Raw genomic sequence first — 19,684 nt, forward strand, 5'->3', positions numbered from 1 at the left:
TGAACACCAGTACACTCTCGCATGGAGGTAAAATAACACTTTCTACTATCGCGTTCTTAGCTCTGCTGAAGTCAAACATCTCAGGTTGGGAACACAACAGTTAGAAAATTCATAGTAGGAGTAGGCTATTTGGTCCCTCAACTGTGCTCAGCCATTCAATAAGGTCATGCCTGATCTGAATTGTGGCTGTGTAGTTCACTTTACTGTCTGCCCCTCCTCTAACTGTTGACTCTCTTACCAAGCAAATGATGTCCAGATTCTATCTGAACATATTTAATAACCCAGCCTCCACTACTCTGTATAGAACAGAGTTCCGATTCGTGTCCCTTTGAGGGGTAAAATATTCTTCTCCTCTCAGTATAAAAATGTCATTAAAGATTTGCCGCCTTGTTAAAGACTCCTCCACAAGGGATAACATCCCCTCCATGTCTGAAATAATAACCTTCTATCAACTGGGCTGGAGAATTGCTTAAAATACTGAACTTTCAATGAGTTTTCAATTCAATCTGAATGGATAAAATGCAAGGTCCTCTGTCAGGTCCAGTGAGGAATGGAATCCAAGTCCTAATTAGATGGACTCTGTCAGATTGGGACAAACTGATTCAGTGCTTGATGGAAAATTCGTTAACAGTCCCGCAGCAGTAGGTTCACCTGTAAAATTCCCTGAGCGTCCTTCCCATTAACCTCCTGCCTGCCCCATCCCCATCACTCTCATCCCCAGTGTAGGCCTTTAAGTAGACGTTCATTGCCTACTTTAGGGCCACATTCCAACCCCCTCCTCGCATTCCGACCCCACCACCACCACTTCTCCCAAGCCTCAGTTCTGAGGAATTCAGGGGAAGGGGACACATCCAGCAACTCATCCTTTACCAGGCTATGGGCAGGAATAGAAGGGGGGAAAGTGCCATCCTCAAGGGTCTGATATGACAAGTGCTCCCAAACTGTTTCCCTTGCCCTGTCCTCTCCATTCACTTCCATCACCCTCCAACCCATCCTCTCATGATGTTTTAAGGTGGGGTTGTGTGAATCTGATTGGGACAGAGGGACCAGGAATTACTCATAAAGTCATAGTCATAGAGTCATACAGCACAGAAACAGACCCTTCGGTCCAACCAGTCCATGTTGACCATAATCCCAAACTAATCTAGTCCCACCTGCCTGCGCTTGGCCCATATCCCTTCAAATATTTCTTATTCATGTACTTCTCTAAATGTCGTTTAAACATAATTGTGCTGCATCCACCACTTCCTCTGGAAGTTCATTCCACACAAACAACCTCCTGTGTAAAACAAAAATTGCCTTTCACGTCTTTCTTAAATCTTTCTCCTCTCACCTTAAAAATGTACCCCTTAGTCCTGAAATCCCCCACTCTCAGGAAAAGCCATCTGCTATTCACCTTATCTATACCCCTCATGAATTTATGAACCTCTATAAGATCACCTTTCAACTTCTTATGCTCCAATGAAATAGATCCCAGTCTATCCAGCCTCTCTTTACAACTCAACCAACCCCTCTATTCCCGGAAACATCGTGGTTGTACTGATGTTGGGTACAATCCAAACAAATGCTCCTCTCTGATCCCTCAGCTTGATGGAGACAGAATTCTTCTCTATTTCCTCCAATAATAAAAATTGCTGTGCATCTTGTTTGCTTGTTGTGAATGTTTAACAATTAGGAATGAGAGAGTTTTACAAATGCGTTCATTCCAAAAGCATGACATTCCATTTCTGATTTTCTTAGCTTCCTCTGCACTGCCATTAACCAACCCCCTCCTTCCCGCTCCTGTAGAAACCATCAGAGTTCATCCAAATCACCTTTCTGAGGAGGTTAGCGCTCTTAACCACAGGAATTTGCCAATTTTTAATGGATTGAGAGCAGACATTCTAACTGTCAGTGGACAATCGACTTGTCCCAGTAGTGAGGATTGCTGAGCATGATGACCATGAATGAAATCTGACTAACTTTAGGAATTAAATAACACTTCCCTTTACAAATTAAATATCATTTACTCCTTTGAATTTTAAATGTTATATTACATAGAACTTTACTTTCTTCAGGTGTAGTGGTCAATTGGTGTGCTTGTTTGAAATTTGGTATTCTTGCATTTGAGCACAAGACAAAAAGCTCTAATAACAAATCTTTTTCCAGTGACATTGGGCTTATCAATCTAGACCTAAACCCAATATATTCATGTCTGCAGTTAGTAGGTTCACCTGTTTAAAACCCTGTTTAAATGATTAACCATTAGTGAATTCTCAACATGGCCTTGGTTAGAGTAAGATGCTTAATTTGGACAATCTTCAAAGTTGGCATTTATATGTCCACCAAACTCTGGTGTATACCACCTAAATTTGGATGTGGCCTTGGGGATCATGCACCCTTATTATGAGTGAGTTTATTCTCCGATGAAACCTTTGTGTCTTAATGATCTGACCTGTCCTGACCTGTAGTGTCTGTGTTAAATAAAGCCTTTAGCTCCCAGGTTCCTGCTACAGTTTAATCTTGGCATCTTTCTTTGCTTTACTGTTTTCAGTTCAAGATGGCTTACCAATGACCAGACGCTTTTCTAAAACCGAGTACCAACAATTCTTTCTAGGAATGCACAAAAAGTCCCTCGAGGCATCTGAGGTGGTGAGGAAAGTGGAAGCCGAGCACGGCAGTCAGGCCAGCCAGGAGGACCCGGAGCGAGAAGTCAAGGGCAAGGATTCCAAGGCGGCCATTTCCAAAGAGGAACTGCGGGAGAGCAGCATAGCAGCCCTCAGGGCGAAAGCACAGGAGCACAGTGCTAAAGTGTTAGGAACGGTGTCCAGTGATGGGCAGAGCAAGATGGCGGAGGAGGAAAGAACCGAGGAAATGAAGAGCGAGCAGTCTAAGGCAACGCCTGATGAGCTGTCGACAGAAAAGTTCTAAACTTTATAAAAAACTGTTAGCTCTTTATATCGCTGCAGTCTTTTATGATGCAGTACTCTTCAAGACTATTTCACAGCAACAAAAGCAACATGATGTTGGTTCTGACTTAACTGTCAGGCCTCTCTCCCCGTTTTATTTTTAATCAGGCTACTCTTGATGGATATGTGTGTGTGTGTGCGTGTGTGTTTTTTTTAACAATTTGTTGTTGTTATATTGACTTGTAATGTAACTATAACCTATAATTATTCATTTGGAGTTGCGCCAAAGTGATCACTGGTGGATTTTGGTAGTTTTATTTTTCTTTCTGTTCTTTATTTTTTCAATTGTGTTCAAAAATGTACTTGGATGTTCCAGAATTAGTCTTGGTTGCAGCATCCTCGTTAAATCCTCCATCCTCTAACCATTGATTCATTGTTCATAAACCAGACTTACAAGGGACACCTTATGATCAGAATAAAACACACACAAGGCCATTCAACCCTCCCAGCTCATCAGTGATCCATGTGTAGGCCCAATTCAGAATCTCATCTTTTCTCCACATTCTCTGCAATTAGAAATGGTCATTTCTTTTCATAAAATGTCAGCTGAGTTCACATTACTGAGTAAAGCAGCACCTAATTCCATAATTCCAACTTAAGTATGAAGCAGTTGCTGTCGATTTGAGTTTAATTCAATTGAAATATATTCATTCATGCTTCCTGGTTCATTTGACACTTGTGTCATGGCAGCCATCTTAGCTGGCACATGTTACCATAGCAACAGTAACTAGTGATCGGCCTGACATAAAACAATGGAAGGTTTCAGTTTGCAGGCTCTGGTTGTGAGATGCGTTCACAAGAGCGGAACTTTTTAATGTCACATAAGTAATATTTTCACAATGCATTGGTTTTTCTCATTTATTCCTAGTTTGCTCACCTCACCTCTATTTTTCTGAAAGATGATGTTGCCCTCCACTCCCAAAATGGGAGTTCTACAGGGTGCTGATAACCTTCTACTTTCTTCAATGATTTGCTAACCTTCCTGCCATATTTCTTAGACATTGGTAAGGCCACACTTGGACTACTGTGTACAATTCTGGTCACCCTGCTACAGGAAGTATGCCATTTAAATGGGAAAAGTTGCAAAAAAGACTTATAGGGATGTTACCAAACTGGAAGGTTTGAGATACACAGAGAGATTGGACAGGCTGAGACTTTCTTTCCTGGAGCGTTGGAGGCTGAGGGGTGACCTTACAGAGGTTTATAAAATTATGAGGTGCATGGTTAGGATGAATAGCCAAAGTCTTTACCCCAGGATATGATGTGGAAGTGCCCGTGTTGGACTGGGGTGGACAAAGTTAAAAATCACACAACATCGGGTTATCGTCTAACAGGTTTATTTGGAAGTACGAGCTTATCAGACTCTGACTTGAAAGAAGTTCTGAGATTTACATATTAATGAATTGAAACCTGCATCTCCATTCTAAGTGATTAAAGACTTAACAGCAATCTAGGCTTATTCAATACATCGCATCAGTTGTATGACACTTTGATTTTTTGCGATAAATTCTGTGTCCCATGATCCCGCCCCACTGGCTACCTGATGAAAGAGCAGCACTTCAAAAGCGTGTACTTCCAATTAAACCTGTTGGACTATAACCTGGTGTTGTGTGATTTTTCACTTTTCTCCCAGGGTAGGGAAGTCCAAAACTAGAAGGCAAAGGTTTAAGGTGAGAGGGGAAAGATTTAAAAGGAATTGGAGAGTCAACCTTTTCACTCAGAGGGTAGTGCATGTAGGGGCAAGTACAATTACAACATTTAAAAGACATTTGGACAGTTACATGGACAGGAATGGTTTAGAGCAATATTGGCCAAATGCAGGAAAATGGGACTAGTTGAGTTTAGGAAACCTAGCTGGCATAGATAAGTTGGGCTGAAGAGCCTGTTTTTGTCCTGTGTGACTCCATGAACTATCAACCTAGCCCTATTTTAATCTGTAAAGGACTTGAGGTATTGGGAAAGAAAGCAGGAAAGGAGCTGAGGCTTATCAGATCACTGGATCACAAAGCAGACTTGATGGGCTGAATGGCCTGTTTCTATTCCTTTTTTATTGGTCCAACTGATAATTCCCAGGGTCTCTACTTTCTACATATAAATCAGCTCCACCTCTCAATTAGAATCTGGCGTCTAACTCGCTCCTTTTATTCAGCATATAAATCACCTGAATTCAAGGAGATTTAATGGACCAGAATGATCCGATTTCCATGATTCAGTAATTATTCTGCACACTGTGTGCAGAATAAGATGGGGATTAAAAACAGGCAAATAGTGCTCAAAGTCTGTGGTGGCAAAAACTTTTAGTCGTTTTGAGTGGATTATCTTACTAAGTCTGCCCCTCTGTCACCTCTTAGGTTTGAGAAATTCCTAAACTTGATGTGGAAGGAAGCAGATGAATTGAAGGGAGCTCACAGTGCCTCTGGTTTCTGGGGGATATCAGAACGTCCATCTGACACAGGTCTCCAAGACGGAGACAGCAACTCCCCAGCTTGAGGTGATTGGCGTCAGGGGCATTGCCACTGCAAGGTTATCTGCAGTAAGTGCGGTTCTGGAGTGGTCAGCTCTGGTGCCGAAACACCCAAATACTACCCCCAACATTGCAGAGGCTCACCGAAGAATTTCCCTGGTACAGCCCTTCACTCTGTTGTTCACAATGGCGATCACCCTTGGACTGATTTGGAGTGTCTGTCCCAGAGAGTCCCTGGCCCATTCTGCAGTGAGTGGGTGGCTCCATGGTGTAATATGTTCAGACTTTCCAAGGAGACTCCCTGGGATATTTCCCATTTGACATGGGGTGAAAGTGACCTTTTAGGATTTGCCCATAGACGTATGCCCAAACCCCATCTGACACTCAATGCCTCACTGAAAATTATGTTCCCAATGTAAATGGGCTGGAATAACAGAATCCTAATGTCGTTACAGTGTAGAAGGAGGCTATTCAGTCCACTATGCCTGCACTGGACTTCCAACAGAGCTGTGCTACAGATCTGAATTCTTGGCCCTTGTTAAAATTTGCTTTTCCAACTTCCCAGGGTTTAAGGGTCACTGGGGGGGTCAAGCCAATCTCCGAAATGGGAAATGGTCTCAACTGGGCTTGCCCTGCACCCCAATTTTAAAGTCAATTGGGTGTAAAATGACATTGTTTGGCAATTGATGATTCTTCAATGTTTTGCTAAAATATCATAGTACCACATCTAACCTGACATCCCTCCGAAATGATGGCACTACCTATGGAATACTATAACTGGGTAGAGATTAGTGACAGGCAGATGTGACCAGGGTATATTTAAATGAAGCATTATTGTGCTATTAATGTTTCGTGTGAATCATCTCATGCTCAATGAATGTCCATGGTTTCTGGGAGAAAGGCTTTAATGGGCCAATCATTAAAGTTTTCCTGCTACCTTAGTCCCATTGCTAAGATAGAAGATATTCCACAAACCTCTTCCACTTTACACCAGCAATATTGGCCAGATTTATATTCTCCAATCTAGAACTGCTTCCCCCAACTCCCAACCACCCCCCCCCCCCCCCCCCCCCCCCCGTATAAATGCCCAAACGAGCATAGAGAAGATATTGGAAACCCCTCTGTCCAAGGCCCCGGTATACCTTTCCTCTTCTGCCTCCGAGGTGTTTCCCACATCGGACCAGCCCAGCCTCCAGGTGACACCTAGCTGTATCATCATCAACAAGGGGGAGATTACCCCCAGCCTACTCCCATTGGAGCAGTCCTTCCCCCACTTGCCCTGTCGATCCTCATTCTCCACCCTCCTTACTCGACTTTGGTACTGGTTTCCACAGACTACACCGTGTTGAGGACTGGCTGCTATCCCAGACTTTGCCACCCATCCCTGTGGGTGCTGCTGAAGCAAGGGAAATGTTAGCTGTTTGTTTGGTTGATTCCAAAGACCAGGCATCCTCTTTGATAGTGGGGGTGTGGGTGTGGTGGTGGGCGCAGTGCAGAAAGCCATTCAACCAGCTTGCATTCTAATGGCCATTAAAGGCCTGGGGAGTGAGTTGAGCAAAGCCAAGTGAGCTCAGGTCTGACAACAATACCAGAGCAGGGAGGTTGATTCCTAGCTCAACTTCAGCCCACCTTCAACCTCCTTAAATGGCACTGGATTAAAATTGCCTCCAGTCCCGACCAGATACAATGCCCACATGACTGACAATTTTAGCACAATCATAACGTTAACCTGTGCCCTGTGCCAGGGAACACCTCTGGGACACCCGCACCAACCAACCCAACCGCCCCGTGGCTGAACACTTTAACTCCCCCTCCCACTCCGCCAAGGACATGCAGGTCCTTGGCCTCCTCCATTGCCAGACCCTGACCACACGACACCTGGAGGAAGGGCGCCTCATCTTCCGCCTAGGAACCCTCCAACCACATGGGATGAATGTAGATTTCTCCAGCTTCCTCATTTCCCCTCCCCCCACCTTATCTCAGTCCCAATCTCCGGATTCAGCACCGCCCTCTTGACCTGCAATCTTCTTCCCGACCTCTCCGCCCCCACCCCCTCTCCGGCCTATCACCCTCACCCTCACCTCCTTCCACCTATTGTATTCCCAGTGCCCCTCTCCCAAATTCCCTCCCCCCTACCTTTTATCTCAGCCCGCTTGGCACACCAGCCTCATTCCTGAAGAAGGGCTTATGCCCGAAACGTCGATTCTCCTGCTCCTCGGATGCTGCCTGGCCTGCTGTGTTTTTCCAGCACCACATTTTTCAACTGTGCCATGATGTGTTGCAAGTAGCTGACCGATGCACTTGGCCAATGTGGTGCTGCTGCTGTGTCGACTCTAAATCGTTCTCCTTGTCTGATGCTTCCCTGAGGGGCTAGCACAGGGGGCAGAGGTCTGAGAGGTTAAGGCTGTTGATATGTTCCTCAATAGACCACACTCCCTCTCCAGATGCAATGATACCCCAACCCAACCATACCCTTGTAGTAGTTACATTTCATCATCTTTGGATACTTGGGCAGCCGAGCTGTGGGCTGTCAGAAAGGGGCAGAAAGGCACATCCACCCTGAGAGGCCAATGTATCCATATTAGGCTGGTGTGACTGGACCCTGATTCTATTGGGTCACTGATGTTACCTGTTATAATAGTAAAACCAACCCTCGTACAGGCTTGTATCCATCCGCTGTGTGGGTCAGTTTAGCTCAGTTGGCTGGATAGCTGATTTGTGATGCAGAGTTAATGCCAACAATGTGGGTTCAATTTCTGCACTGGCTGAGTCTCTCAGTCATAAAGAATCTCCTTCTCAACCTCCTCCTTTGCCTGAGGTCTGGTGACTCTCAGGTTAAACCACCTCCTGCTATCTGCCTCTAATGAGCTAGCAGGACTATGGCAAGTTTACTTTGGTCTATATTCCTTGTCCCAACTTAACACCCTAATCCAAGAGCAGCAATGAAAGACTTGCATTTATATAGTGCTTTTCACAACCTCTGGAGGTCTCAAAGGACCAATGACATTCTGTTCTGTAACACAACAGTCAATTGTCCCTTAGAATTATAACAAGTAATGTGATAATGCCCAGATAATTTGTTATTTTGTTTGCGATATTGAGAACTAGATGTTGACCAGGGCACCAGGGAGAAATCCTCTAGTCTCTTTCAAAATGGTGACAGCTTGTAAATGCATGTGAGCAAACAGATAGTGGCTCTTTTGAAAGATGGCGTCCCTGGCATTGCTGTACTCCCTCAGCACTGCATGGAGTGTCGGCCTTGGGCTATCGCTGTGGAGAGGGACTTGAATCCCAAAAGTTGTTATCCAGAAGTAAGGCAACTTTTATCTGAGCCACAAGCAGCTCTGATAATGAATATTGGTCATACTAGCCAGTGTCACCTCGCCAATGACACCTACACTCTGTGAATGAATATTTTTTTAAAAACACATTATTTGGGCACATTTGAATTGTAGGTGAGATACTGCTTTCTTCGGGGTGATTACTATGTTTTAATCCTTAGATATTCCGTATGTGTGAGATTAGATTAGATTAGATTAGATTGCCCACAGTGTGGAAACAGGCCCTTTGGCCCAACCAGTTCACACCGACCCACCGAAGAGCAATGTTTATCAGAATTGCTTGTGTTCCATAGGGGGGAATGATCTGTTTGAATATGAGTGCAGAACCGTGTGCAAATGAGTTTCTGGCGTTTCTTCATTTGTAGCTGGGGTTGGTATGTGGAAAAATGCAACCTTTATTATCAGGCTCGGCATGGGATAATCCTCATCGATTCTGTCCACACATCTGTATCTTCTTTGCACAGCCCTTTATTAAGTTTACACCCTACCTATAACAGGCTGTAGAAATTGCTGCAATCACCAGCCAATTCTTCCTCCTCACATCGTAGGAGAAATCAATGACTCCTTCCTCTTGTGTCACATGGGTCCAGAGATACTACACAAATCTGACAACTTGATTCCAAAGTAAGCCTAAAGACACCTTGTTTGACAAATAATTGACCACAATTAGCAGCTAAAGTAATGGCCAGACTTATGAATCTTACCATTTTTAATGCACCAATGTTGCAGCAACTTCCCTGCCAGAGGTAAACGTTAAACTCAAGCATCCAGAAATGGCTCACTCTATGGTGAACTTTTCCAAAAATGGCAATTCGCTGCCTGTCTCACCATTCAACACATTGTCTGGGGTGAAGCTGCTGTATTTACACAGTAGATACATTCAAATTCACAAAGTGAGTTCAGCATTCTCCATTTCTGGATGTAGGTTTGCTCGCTGAGCCGAAAGGTTCATTTCCAGGCATTTTGTTACCTTACTAGGTGACATCTTCAGTGGGCCTCACGCGAAGCCAATTTTCCATTTCTCTCTCATCCATTTTAATGAAGTGTTAAACATTGATTCCTACCAAGTAACACCTCTAGCACCGACAAATGAACAATTACGATTGTGTAATCTCATTATTTCAGCCTTTAATTGTTGTTGGAGATTTTCCAAAAGTAACATTTTTTTTGAAAACAGCATAAAATGCATATCTTTTGGAACAAAAGAACTGAACCAGAATCAGTCGGTGATAACTTATCAACCCCATTCAGAAAGGGAGGGAAGTCCAGGCAGATCTTTAATAATCAATTTATGGGAGAATGGGCTACACTCAAAGAAATGGACACATTCCACAGGTTGATTTAGTAAGAACTTGAAGATCCACAAGATGGAAACATAAAAAACAGGATTGTAACCTGAAAGTTTATTCCCAATAGAACAGGTTATTAGATCACTGATCATTTCCATACACTACTCATCATTTGAGTTGCAGTGGCAACTGGACAATCTTTCTCTGAGAGCGAAATGACTTTCTAAGTCTGAAAACGAGAACTACTTTGCTGAAGAGAAACATGACCTTACAGATTTTAATTTAGGAGAATGAGAGTTGACCTCATCGAAGCAGGTAGGATTCCTAAGAGGCTTGACAGGGTAAATGCTGATGGGGATGCTAATCCACGTGGGAGAGTCTAGAACCAGAGGGTATGGTCTTAGGACAAAGGGGCACCAGTTTAAGACTGAAGTAAGGTGGAATTTCTTCTCTCAGAGGAGTGTGAGCCTTTGGAACTCATTTCCGCAGAGAGCTGTGGGGGCAGTGTCCTTGCGAGTATATTTAAGGTTCAGATAGATTCCTGATCAGTAACAGAATCAAGGGTTACAGGGAAAGGGCAGGAAAGTGAATGGCGGAGCAGGCTCAAGGTCCAATTGGCCTACTCCTGTTCCCATTTCTAATGGTCTATGCTCGTATGGTATACACTGAGTATAAATGTAGTACAATTCAGTAGGCCATTTAGCTTTTACCTAAAGACCCTGTGAATAGATTGGTTATTCAAGTATCTCAAATGGTGAACAACCATAGGTTGAGCCTAAGTTCATATCCATGTCAGAGACGGGAAATTTGAAAGAAGGCTCTTGTCTAGGAAGAATATGCCTCCACTGGGTGTGGATCCCGTGGAAGACAGATCAGCTAAAGGCACGCTCTTTGTTTTGGAGGCTTGAAATATTGTGAACGTGAGCCTGCTTGTGTCCCAGATCTAAACCTAATCCAGATAAACCATTTTTTTTGTCTGTGCTTCATAGTGCATTGTAAGGCAAAGGGACAGATAAAAACCCATAACCTGATGAAGACAGAATGGAGGTTTGGACAATTGCTGAAGAAACAATCAAAACTTAGGTTTGAGCAGGAAGGCTATTGGACAACAACACAATGGATGGTGGGTCTCTAGGGTGTCACCACTTCTCCCTCAGCTCATTGCAATTTCTAAAGTATGAAAATCTCATGCTCTCATTATCTCATTGTTTGCTAAATGCATTCTCTGATGTCTGATATCAGTTGAATGGAGCTGGAAAGTCTTGGAATGTAAAACCTTTGTAAATCTTGTACATACTGTGGCCCACACTCTGCTGGGGTATCCTGAATATTGATATATATCAAATTGTAGTTATTAAAATTATGTGTTTCTTGTTTGAATTTCTGTATAAAAAAAGACAGAAGATCGCGGTCACATCAGAAAAATAAATAAGTGGTGCAATGAGCATTTGCTGAAGATCTAAACTTGGATTTTCTTTTTGGAATTTATGGTCTGACAATCAACGAAGGACCTCTAGGGCAGTAGATCCCTCCGAGCATCACCGGAGCACAATTAGTTACAAGAGGCAACTTGCCTCACATGGCTGAAAGTAGCAACACAGAGGAAGATCCCAATCCCTCTGTGAAACCTTAACTCCATTTAAGTATCACATTGTGTGTGTGTGTGTGTGTGCGCGCATGCACGCACGCATGTGAGAGTGTTCTGTAAACATCCCATCAGGAAAGACCATTTGGCCCATCAAGTCTAGTCCTTTCTCTCATTTAAACAATGCAAACCACTCCATTCCTCCATCCCAGCCATAAAACCTTCAGGGGAAATATTCTGAACAGATTAAAGCACAAATTCAAAGATAAATCGAGCATAACATTTGGCTGCTTGCCCAGACCTAACCCCTACATTATACATTGAGACCCCATTGCATTTCTTGGCACGATATTCCATCAATTCAAGAGGTCTATTGATGGAGGGGGAAGCTTTCCTTTGGTCCAGTTACAAACCAATTGGTGAGAATTCGGTGGTCATTACAAAAATAGTGAGGAGCAAGACCAATGAGGGATTTGTACACAGCAATGAGTAGACACAAACATCGAGATCAAATCATAGGAGGACCCATTGATACACTTATGATGTAGGTAGAGATTGGGGAGTAGGGACTCAACAATAAATGTCAGAAAATCAGACCCCTTGCAGAGATTTCAGTCCAGAGTTAAGATCACCCCAACATCTGTCATTGAGCTGCAATACCTAAACGTGTGTATAGTAAGGTTCACTTTCAATAGAATCGTTGTGTCCAGTTCTGGGTACTCCTCTTTAGGAAGTGAAGGCATTGGAGAGAGCACAGACCAGATGGACCTCAGCCCGGAGTTCTGAAGGAGATATCTGAAGAGATAGTGGAGATGTTAGTGGTGATCGTTCAGGAATTACTGGAGTCAGGGAGGGTCCCAGAGGACTGGAAGATCTCTAATGTAATCCCCCTTTCTAAGAAGGGAGTAAGGAAAAGATGGGAAATTACAGACTGATTAGTCTGACCTTGGTCATTGGTAAGTGTTTGGAGTCCATTGTGAAGGATGTGATTTCTGAATACTTGGAGGTGCATGGTAAAACAGGGCAAAGTTAGCATGGTTTCATCAGGGGGAGGTCATGCCTGACAAATCTGTTAGAATTCTTTGAGGAAGTAATGAGCAGGTTAGACCAAGGAGAAACAATGGATGTTATCTACCTGTAGTTCAAGAAGGCCTTTGACAAGGTGCTGCACAGGAGGCTGCAGAGTTAGATAAGGGCCCATGGTGTTAGAGACAAGGTGCTAGCATGGATAGAAGCTTGGCTGTCTGGCAGAAAGCAGAGCGTGGGATAAAAGGGCCTTTCTCAGGATGGCAGCCGGTGACAAGTGGTATTCCGCAAAGGTCAGTGTATTGGCCCTCGAGTGGGTCCAGAAGAGGTTCACAAGAATGGTCCCATGAATGAAAGGCTTAACATATAAGGAACGTTTGAGGACTCTGTGTCCATAGCCGATGGAGTTTAGAAGGATGAGGGGGTATCTGATTGAAACTTATAGAATACTGTACGGCCTGAATAGAGTGGACATTGGGAAGGTGCCAACAATTACAGGATTGGTAGGAGAGACTAGGACCCAAGCACACAGCCTTGGAGAAGACTTTTAGAACAAAGATAAGGAGAAACTTCTTCAGCCAGAGAATGGCAAATCTATGCAATTCATTGCCACAGAAGGGTGTGGAGGCCAGGTCATTGAATATATTTAAGACAGAGATAGATAGGTTCTTGATTGTCAAGGGGCTCAAAGGTTATGGGGAGAAGGCGGGAGAATGGGGATGAGAAATGTATCAGTCATGATTGGATGGAGGAGCAGACTCGATGGGCTGAATGGCCTAACATCTGTTCCTATGTCTTATGACCTTATGGTCTTAAGGTCTAACAACACTCAAGAAGCTTGACACCATCCGGGACAAAGCAACTCTGCTTGATTCGTTCCACATCCACAAGCACTCCCTCTACCACTGATGCTCAGCAGCAGCAGTGTGTACTATCTACAAGATGCACTGCAGAAATTCACCAAAGATCCTGAGACAACACCTTCCAAATGCATGACCACTTCCATCTAGAAGGAGAAAAGCAGCAGATACATGGGACAACCTCACTTGCTAGGTTATGGGGAAACTGCAGGAGAATGGGGTTGAGAAACCTTTCAGCCATGATTGAATGGCGGATTAGACCTGATGAGCTCAGCGGCCTAATTTCTGCTCTTCTGTCTTATGGTCTTATAAAAATCTGACGGGAATGTCCCAAAGATGGAAAACGCCTGTGAAGTAGATAAACTTTAGAAGCTGGAATTTGAAGAGCAAGTTAGCACAGAATTTGCTGAAAATATTTGTAACTATGAAAATCCTGGACAGCATAGGTAGGTAGGAAGGTATCCCGTTTGGTGGGAGGATTGTAAACAACAGTGTAGAGGTTTAAGGCATTTGGAAAATGAACATGAGGGACATGAGGGACACTTTTTTTCATGCAACAAGTGGTTAGGTCTGGAATACATGGCCAGAGAGTTGGAGGCATGTCTACTTGAGGCTTCAAAAGAGAGCTGATTATCTTAAACCAAAGAATATGCATGGCAATGGGAAGAAGATGCAGGAGTGACACTAGGTGCACTCCTGCAGAGAGCCAGTGCAATCACAATGGGCTCAATGACCACCTTCTATGCCGTAACAATTCTGTGACAGGTACAAGTTTTAGTGAGTGATGCACTGATCACCCTCAAATCATTACTCTCTCCTGGCCCCTTGCTTCTTGGAATTAGGCAACTGGTTTCTCACAAAATACTAGTTGGCGACACAGGGAAGGTGGTCATAAATGTGTGAATGGAATGGAGCAAGCAGTGGAGGGAAAAATACTATCAGTCAGACTTTATAGTGTTCAATATGGCTTTATTCTCACAGCTACTGGGTAACTTTTCACTAGACAACAGCAAAATCTGATTGCAATACTGGAGCTGGTCTGTTAGTGTATTGGAGTCGAGAGTGGGGTGCTGGAAAAGCACAGCAGGTCAGGCAGCCTCTGAGGAGTAGGAGAATCAACGATTCGGGTGAGACCCCTTTCTGATGAAGCATCTTGCCCCTTGTCCGAAACGTCGATTTTCCTGCTCCTTGGATGCCGCCTGAACTGCTGTGCTTTTCCAGCACTACACCCGCAACTCTGATCTCCAGCATCTGCAGTCCGCACTTTCTCCCTGTTAATGTATTGGAGCCCACCTTAAAGGTAAATTATTACTGCCCAAAAGGCCGGATGATGAAAGTGAATAATTGTAAAGAAAAGCTTGCACATATCAACAGCATTTTTTTACTCACCACAAGACAGCCCGAAGCAATGAAATGTGGTCGCTATTGTGTTGTAGAAATTGCAGCAGCTAGTTTGAGTACAGCAAGCTCCCATTAACAAAAGTGAACTAATAGTCAGCCGTTGCTTGGAATCGTTGGTTGAGGGATACATATTGAGCAGGACACTGGACAGAACAACAGGCCTTCTCCAAAGAAGTGACAGGAGTTCTTTTCCTTCACTAGAAAGAAGCCACTCCGACAGTGCTGCACCCCCTCAGTGTTGTGAAAAGGGACTTGAACCTTCATACTTGGGTGTGAGGGAAAATCCCATAGAGACACAACCTGAATGGAACAGGCTTCCACCATGTTGAGACTGACAATAAGCTGTTTCCTATGGAATCCAAACACGTCCTACGGTGTCTCAGTTGCAGCACACACATTGCTGCGGTTGGGATCTTGCTGTGCATGACATGGTTGTCCTGTTTCCAACAATGATAAGAGTGGATGTACTTGGACAGCAGATCATTGGGCTGTAGACATGTTTTGTCGTGCCTGGAGGTTATGCAAGTTCATTTGTTCCTTTATTCTGACACTAGATTCCAGATGGCAGTTTCTGAAAGATTCCACCAGGGGGCACCCATTTCTAGTCAAGTCACAATGACCACTTCAGGGATGAGTTGTCAGGATGTATCACCAGTACAATGAGAGAAGATCTGAGGAAACTGAATGACATACATTGTTTTAAATTATAAAAGTCCGCTGAAGCAACAGGTAATGAGAGGGTCACTGATTGTTGCCAGACAACACACTGAAGCAAGCACTCAGATTTAATTCACTCAAAATCCATTCACCGGCACAGGTGAAATCATGTTCTCAGTATTTAAAGATGAATATCCAGAAAAAGGTTGTCTTTTTAATAGTCATTTGCCGGATGTGGATGTCACTGGGTCAGCCAACATTTATTGCCCATCCCTCATTGCCCGGGAGAAGGAGATAGTGAGCAACATTCATAAACTGCTACAGTCCATGTGCTACAGGGACACCCAGAGTGCTGTTAGGAAGAGAGCTCCAAGACTCAGAGCCAGCGACAGTGGAGGAAGTCAGGATGGTAAGTGATTTGGAGAGTGACATGCAGATGGCAGTGGGACTGGTTTAGCTCAGTTGGCTGGATGGCTGATTTGCATTCACTGTTGTGAGGCCAACAGTGTAGGTTCAATTTGTGCCCCAGCTGAGGTTACCATGGAGGACCTCTCCCTTGTCGACCTCTCCCCTCACCTGAGGTGTGGTGACCTTCAGGTTAAACCAGCTGTGCGTCTCTAGTGACAGGACAATCCTTTGTTCCTGTAGGACTATAGTACCGTTAGATCACCTATGTATCTACTGCCCTTGTCCTTCTGGGTAGTAGAGATCATAGATTTGGAAGATGTTGTCAAAGGAGCCTTGGCTGGCAGATAGTGCCTACACTGCTGCCACTCTGCATTAGCAGTGGTGAGAATGAATGCTTAAAGTGGGGGATTGGGTCCAAATCAAATAAGCTGCTTTGTCCTGGATGGTGTCGAGCTCCTTCAGTGTTGTTGGAGCTGCACCCATCTAGGCAAGTGGGTCACCAATTGCACTCTTTGGTTTTGCTGCTTTGTATAAAACAATAACAAACAAAAGATATTGCAATTATGTCGTCCTTTTCCTGACCAGATGTCCTAAATGGCTGCATAGCTAACAAAGTACCTTTGAAAGGTTATAACTAATGTGATTCAGGAAACACAACTATACATTTCCACTCGTGAGAATCCAGAAGATGAGATGAGAAAAATAATCAAATAAATTTGCTTTATAGAAGACATCAAAGAGCAGGACTGGGTATGCTTCTGCTCTTAGTATTATATATGACAATCAGCACAGAATTAGGTCATTCAGACTACTGGCTATTTCAGTCTCTATACAAGTCTCCTCCCAACTCCTTTTGTCTACCTAATGAGTTGTTGTTTTAATCCTTTCTTATGCACACATCTTTCCCTTGAACAGATCAACTTTATCAACTATATCCAGTGGTATTGAAATCCACATTCTCACCACTACCTGGATGAAAATGTTCTGCCTGAATTTCTTCTTGTATTTGTTATCCATTTCATCTAAGGCCCCTAGTTCTAGTTTTATCTTCCCCAACAAGAGGAAGGAAACATCTACTTCATTGGTTAGGCCACTTTTGGAATATTGCGTGCAATTCTGGTCTCCCTGCTATAGGAAGGAGGTTGTGAAACTTGAAAGATTTACAAGAATGCTGCCAGTGTTGGAGGGCTTGAGCTATAGGCAGGGGCTGAACAGGCTGGGGCTGTTTTCCCTGGAGCGCTGGAGGATGAGGTGTGACCTTTTAGAGGTTTATAAAATCATGAGAGACATGGATAGGATAAATAGACAAAGTCTTTTCCTCAGAATAGTAGAGTCCAAAACTAGAGGGCATAGGTTTAAGATGTGAGGGGAAAGATTTAAGGGCAATTTATTCATGTAGAGGGTGGTACGTGTATGGAATAACCTGCCAGTGGAAGTGGTGGAGGCTGGTACAATTTCAACATTTAAAAGGCATCTGGATGGGTACATGAATAGGAAGGGTTTAGAGGGATATGGACCCAAGTGCTGGGAAATGGGACTAGATTAAACTTTACCCTTCCACCTCGGCATGGACGAGTTGGGCCGAAGGGTCTGTTTCTGTCTGTACATCTCTATCACTCTATAAATCTGTATCTACTCTATCAAACCCTTTTGTAATCTGAATGACCTCCATCACTCACACTTCATGTTTCCACTGGAAGGCTAGAAGTTACTTTGGTGAAAATTAAGGTAAGGTTTATGTGTGATGGTGAGCCTTAGAGTATTCTATTACTTCAGTGCTGAAACAGCAATGAGTGGGAGGTGGTAGCTTCAAACATTGGGAGGAATGAGGAGGATTGAGGGGGAGAGAATGAAGAATAATTGAATAAGGTCATGGGAGAAGAGATGAGATTATGGTTTAAACAACAATTTCACTTCGAGAAAGATGACTGTAATTGTTTGGGAATATATTAAGAATGTGAGGAGCTGGAATACTCTCAATGTAGTGATCTCAGGAATGAGGAGCTTCAGTTAGTTCCAAGGGTGAAGACATTTAGGTATTTCTTCTTGGAGAGAAGGTTGACGGGGGGGGGGGGGGGGGGTGGTGGGAGGTTGATAATAAGGGTGGGATAAACAGGTCCTATATTGGTAGAAGGATCAAGAGTCAGGGGGCACAGATGTAAGCTAATTGGTAAGATGCTGCCAAGGGCATTAACAAGGTGGGTGGGATAGCTCTCCTGGATCAGCCCGTTCCACACGGTCAGGGTGTGGTGAAGGTAGGGTAAATGGAGGCAAAAACAGAAGTTGCTGGAAACGCTCAGCAGGTCTGGCAGTATCTGAGAAGAGAAATCAGAGTCAACATTTTGGGGTTCGGTGACCCTCAGAGGGGTCTGGATCAGTATCTGAAAGGGAACAAAAATACAGGGTTCAAAGGAAAGGGCCGAGCACTGACACCAAGCGAATGGCTCCTTCAGCCTGGCCCAGCATGGACATAGAAGTCTGAATGGCCTCCTTTTTATAAACACAAGTCCCCGTGCGCCGCCTGAAACTTTCCATGATTTGGAGATGCCGGTGTTGGACTGGGGTGTACAAAGTTAAAAATCACACAACACCAGGTTATAGTCCAACAGGTTTAATTGGAAGCACACTAGCTTTCGGAGCGATGCTCCTTCACCCACAACCACCTGATGAAGGAGCGGCGCTCCGAAAGCTAGTGCTTCCAATTAAACCTGTTGGACTATAACCTGGTGTTGTGTGATTTGTAACTTTGAAACTTTCCAAATATAGATCTGATACCCACCTGAGTTTACGCCCACGGCTCTACCAGACTCTGATAGAGACTAAATAAACCTCTAGATTATCTGATCACTACCTCCCCCCTCCCCATCATGGGCATGGGAAACAAATTCTCCCAAACACCCTCTTCATAATGGCAACTCTCGCTTTGACTCTGTGACCCAGCGAGTGAACTCTCCACCGCAAGCTGGCTTCCAGTTCCAATGGGCAGTAATACTGAAACCCTCCTGTAGCTGCTGTGAGAATATATATACATATTGCTTACAACTTTGGGAGCCTGCGGCTGTTTCTGATACTGAGTGCAGATGTTGCTGGGCTCTTCCAAGAGTTAGCTCTCAGGCAGACTTGAGTTAAAGCTCAGTCTCCCCGCCCACCCACACTGGGATCTGCAGCACATATTAACAGGTTTTGCCTCTGTGTGTCTACGCCTGTGTCTGTCTGTCTCTGTGTGTGTCTATGTGTCTGTCTCTGTGTGTCTGTCTGTCTCTGTGTGTGTCTATGTGTCTGTCTCTGTGTGTGCCTGCGGAATTGGCCGGATAGAGTTCCCTCCCTGCTCTCCCCACTATGAAGTTGCTCCGAGCTGCTTGCTCTCCCCTCCAGCTCCTGCTCCCTGCCCAAGCCGCTGCTCACACCCCCCGGCTCCGGGCTTGTTGCACTTTCAGTGTCACTGCCTACATGCCCGAAGCGGCAGCTTTCCCCGGGGTCCGGGATTACCCGGGGCTCCGCGATTACTCGGTGCAACAGCCCGACAGTTTCTGGGGAGCCCTAGCCCAGGGCAGACTCTACTGGATCAGCCCGTTCCACACGGTCAGCGACTGCGACCTGAGCCAGGGCACCATCCGCTGGTTCCAGGGGGGACGCCTCAATGTCTCAGGTAAGTGGCACCCACCTGCACTTCTCATCGCCTGCAAACTTTCCCCTTCCACCTCT

The 19,684-nt window shown here is 44.5% G+C and overlaps 2 protein-coding genes across 5 annotated transcripts in view; both read left to right on the top strand.

The window, feature by feature from the left end:
* Nucleotides 1–4,134, top strand: part of vsx2 (visual system homeobox 2) — a 70,238-nt gene extending 66,104 nt beyond the window's left edge. Inside the window, exon 5 of one of the 2 annotated variants that reach the window (XM_043697089.1) lies at nucleotides 2,597–4,134. In XM_043697089.1, the coding sequence (XP_043553024.1) occupies nucleotides 2,597–2,910 (314 nt within the window). In that variant the 3' untranslated portion in view covers nucleotides 2,911–4,134. Of the gene's footprint in view, nucleotides 1–2,533 lie in introns of both variants that reach the window. The other variant, XM_043697088.1, reaches the window with a different exon arrangement.
* Nucleotides 4,135–19,212: 15,078 nt separating this feature from the next.
* Nucleotides 19,213–19,684, top strand: part of LOC122553388 (acetyl-coenzyme A synthetase 2-like, mitochondrial) — a 77,100-nt gene continuing 76,628 nt past the window's right edge. For all 3 annotated transcript variants that reach the window (XM_043697090.1, XM_043697093.1, XM_043697092.1), the window contains exon 1: nucleotides 19,213–19,628. In XM_043697090.1, the coding sequence (XP_043553025.1) occupies nucleotides 19,319–19,628 (310 nt within the window). In that variant the 5' untranslated portion in view covers nucleotides 19,213–19,318. The remainder of the gene's footprint in view (nucleotides 19,629–19,684) is intronic.

The sequence above is a fragment of the Chiloscyllium plagiosum genome, chromosome 10 (assembly GCF_004010195.1).
Source record: "Chiloscyllium plagiosum isolate BGI_BamShark_2017 chromosome 10, ASM401019v2, whole genome shotgun sequence".
In the NCBI taxonomy this organism is placed as follows: Eukaryota; Metazoa; Chordata; class Chondrichthyes; order Orectolobiformes; family Hemiscylliidae; genus Chiloscyllium; species Chiloscyllium plagiosum.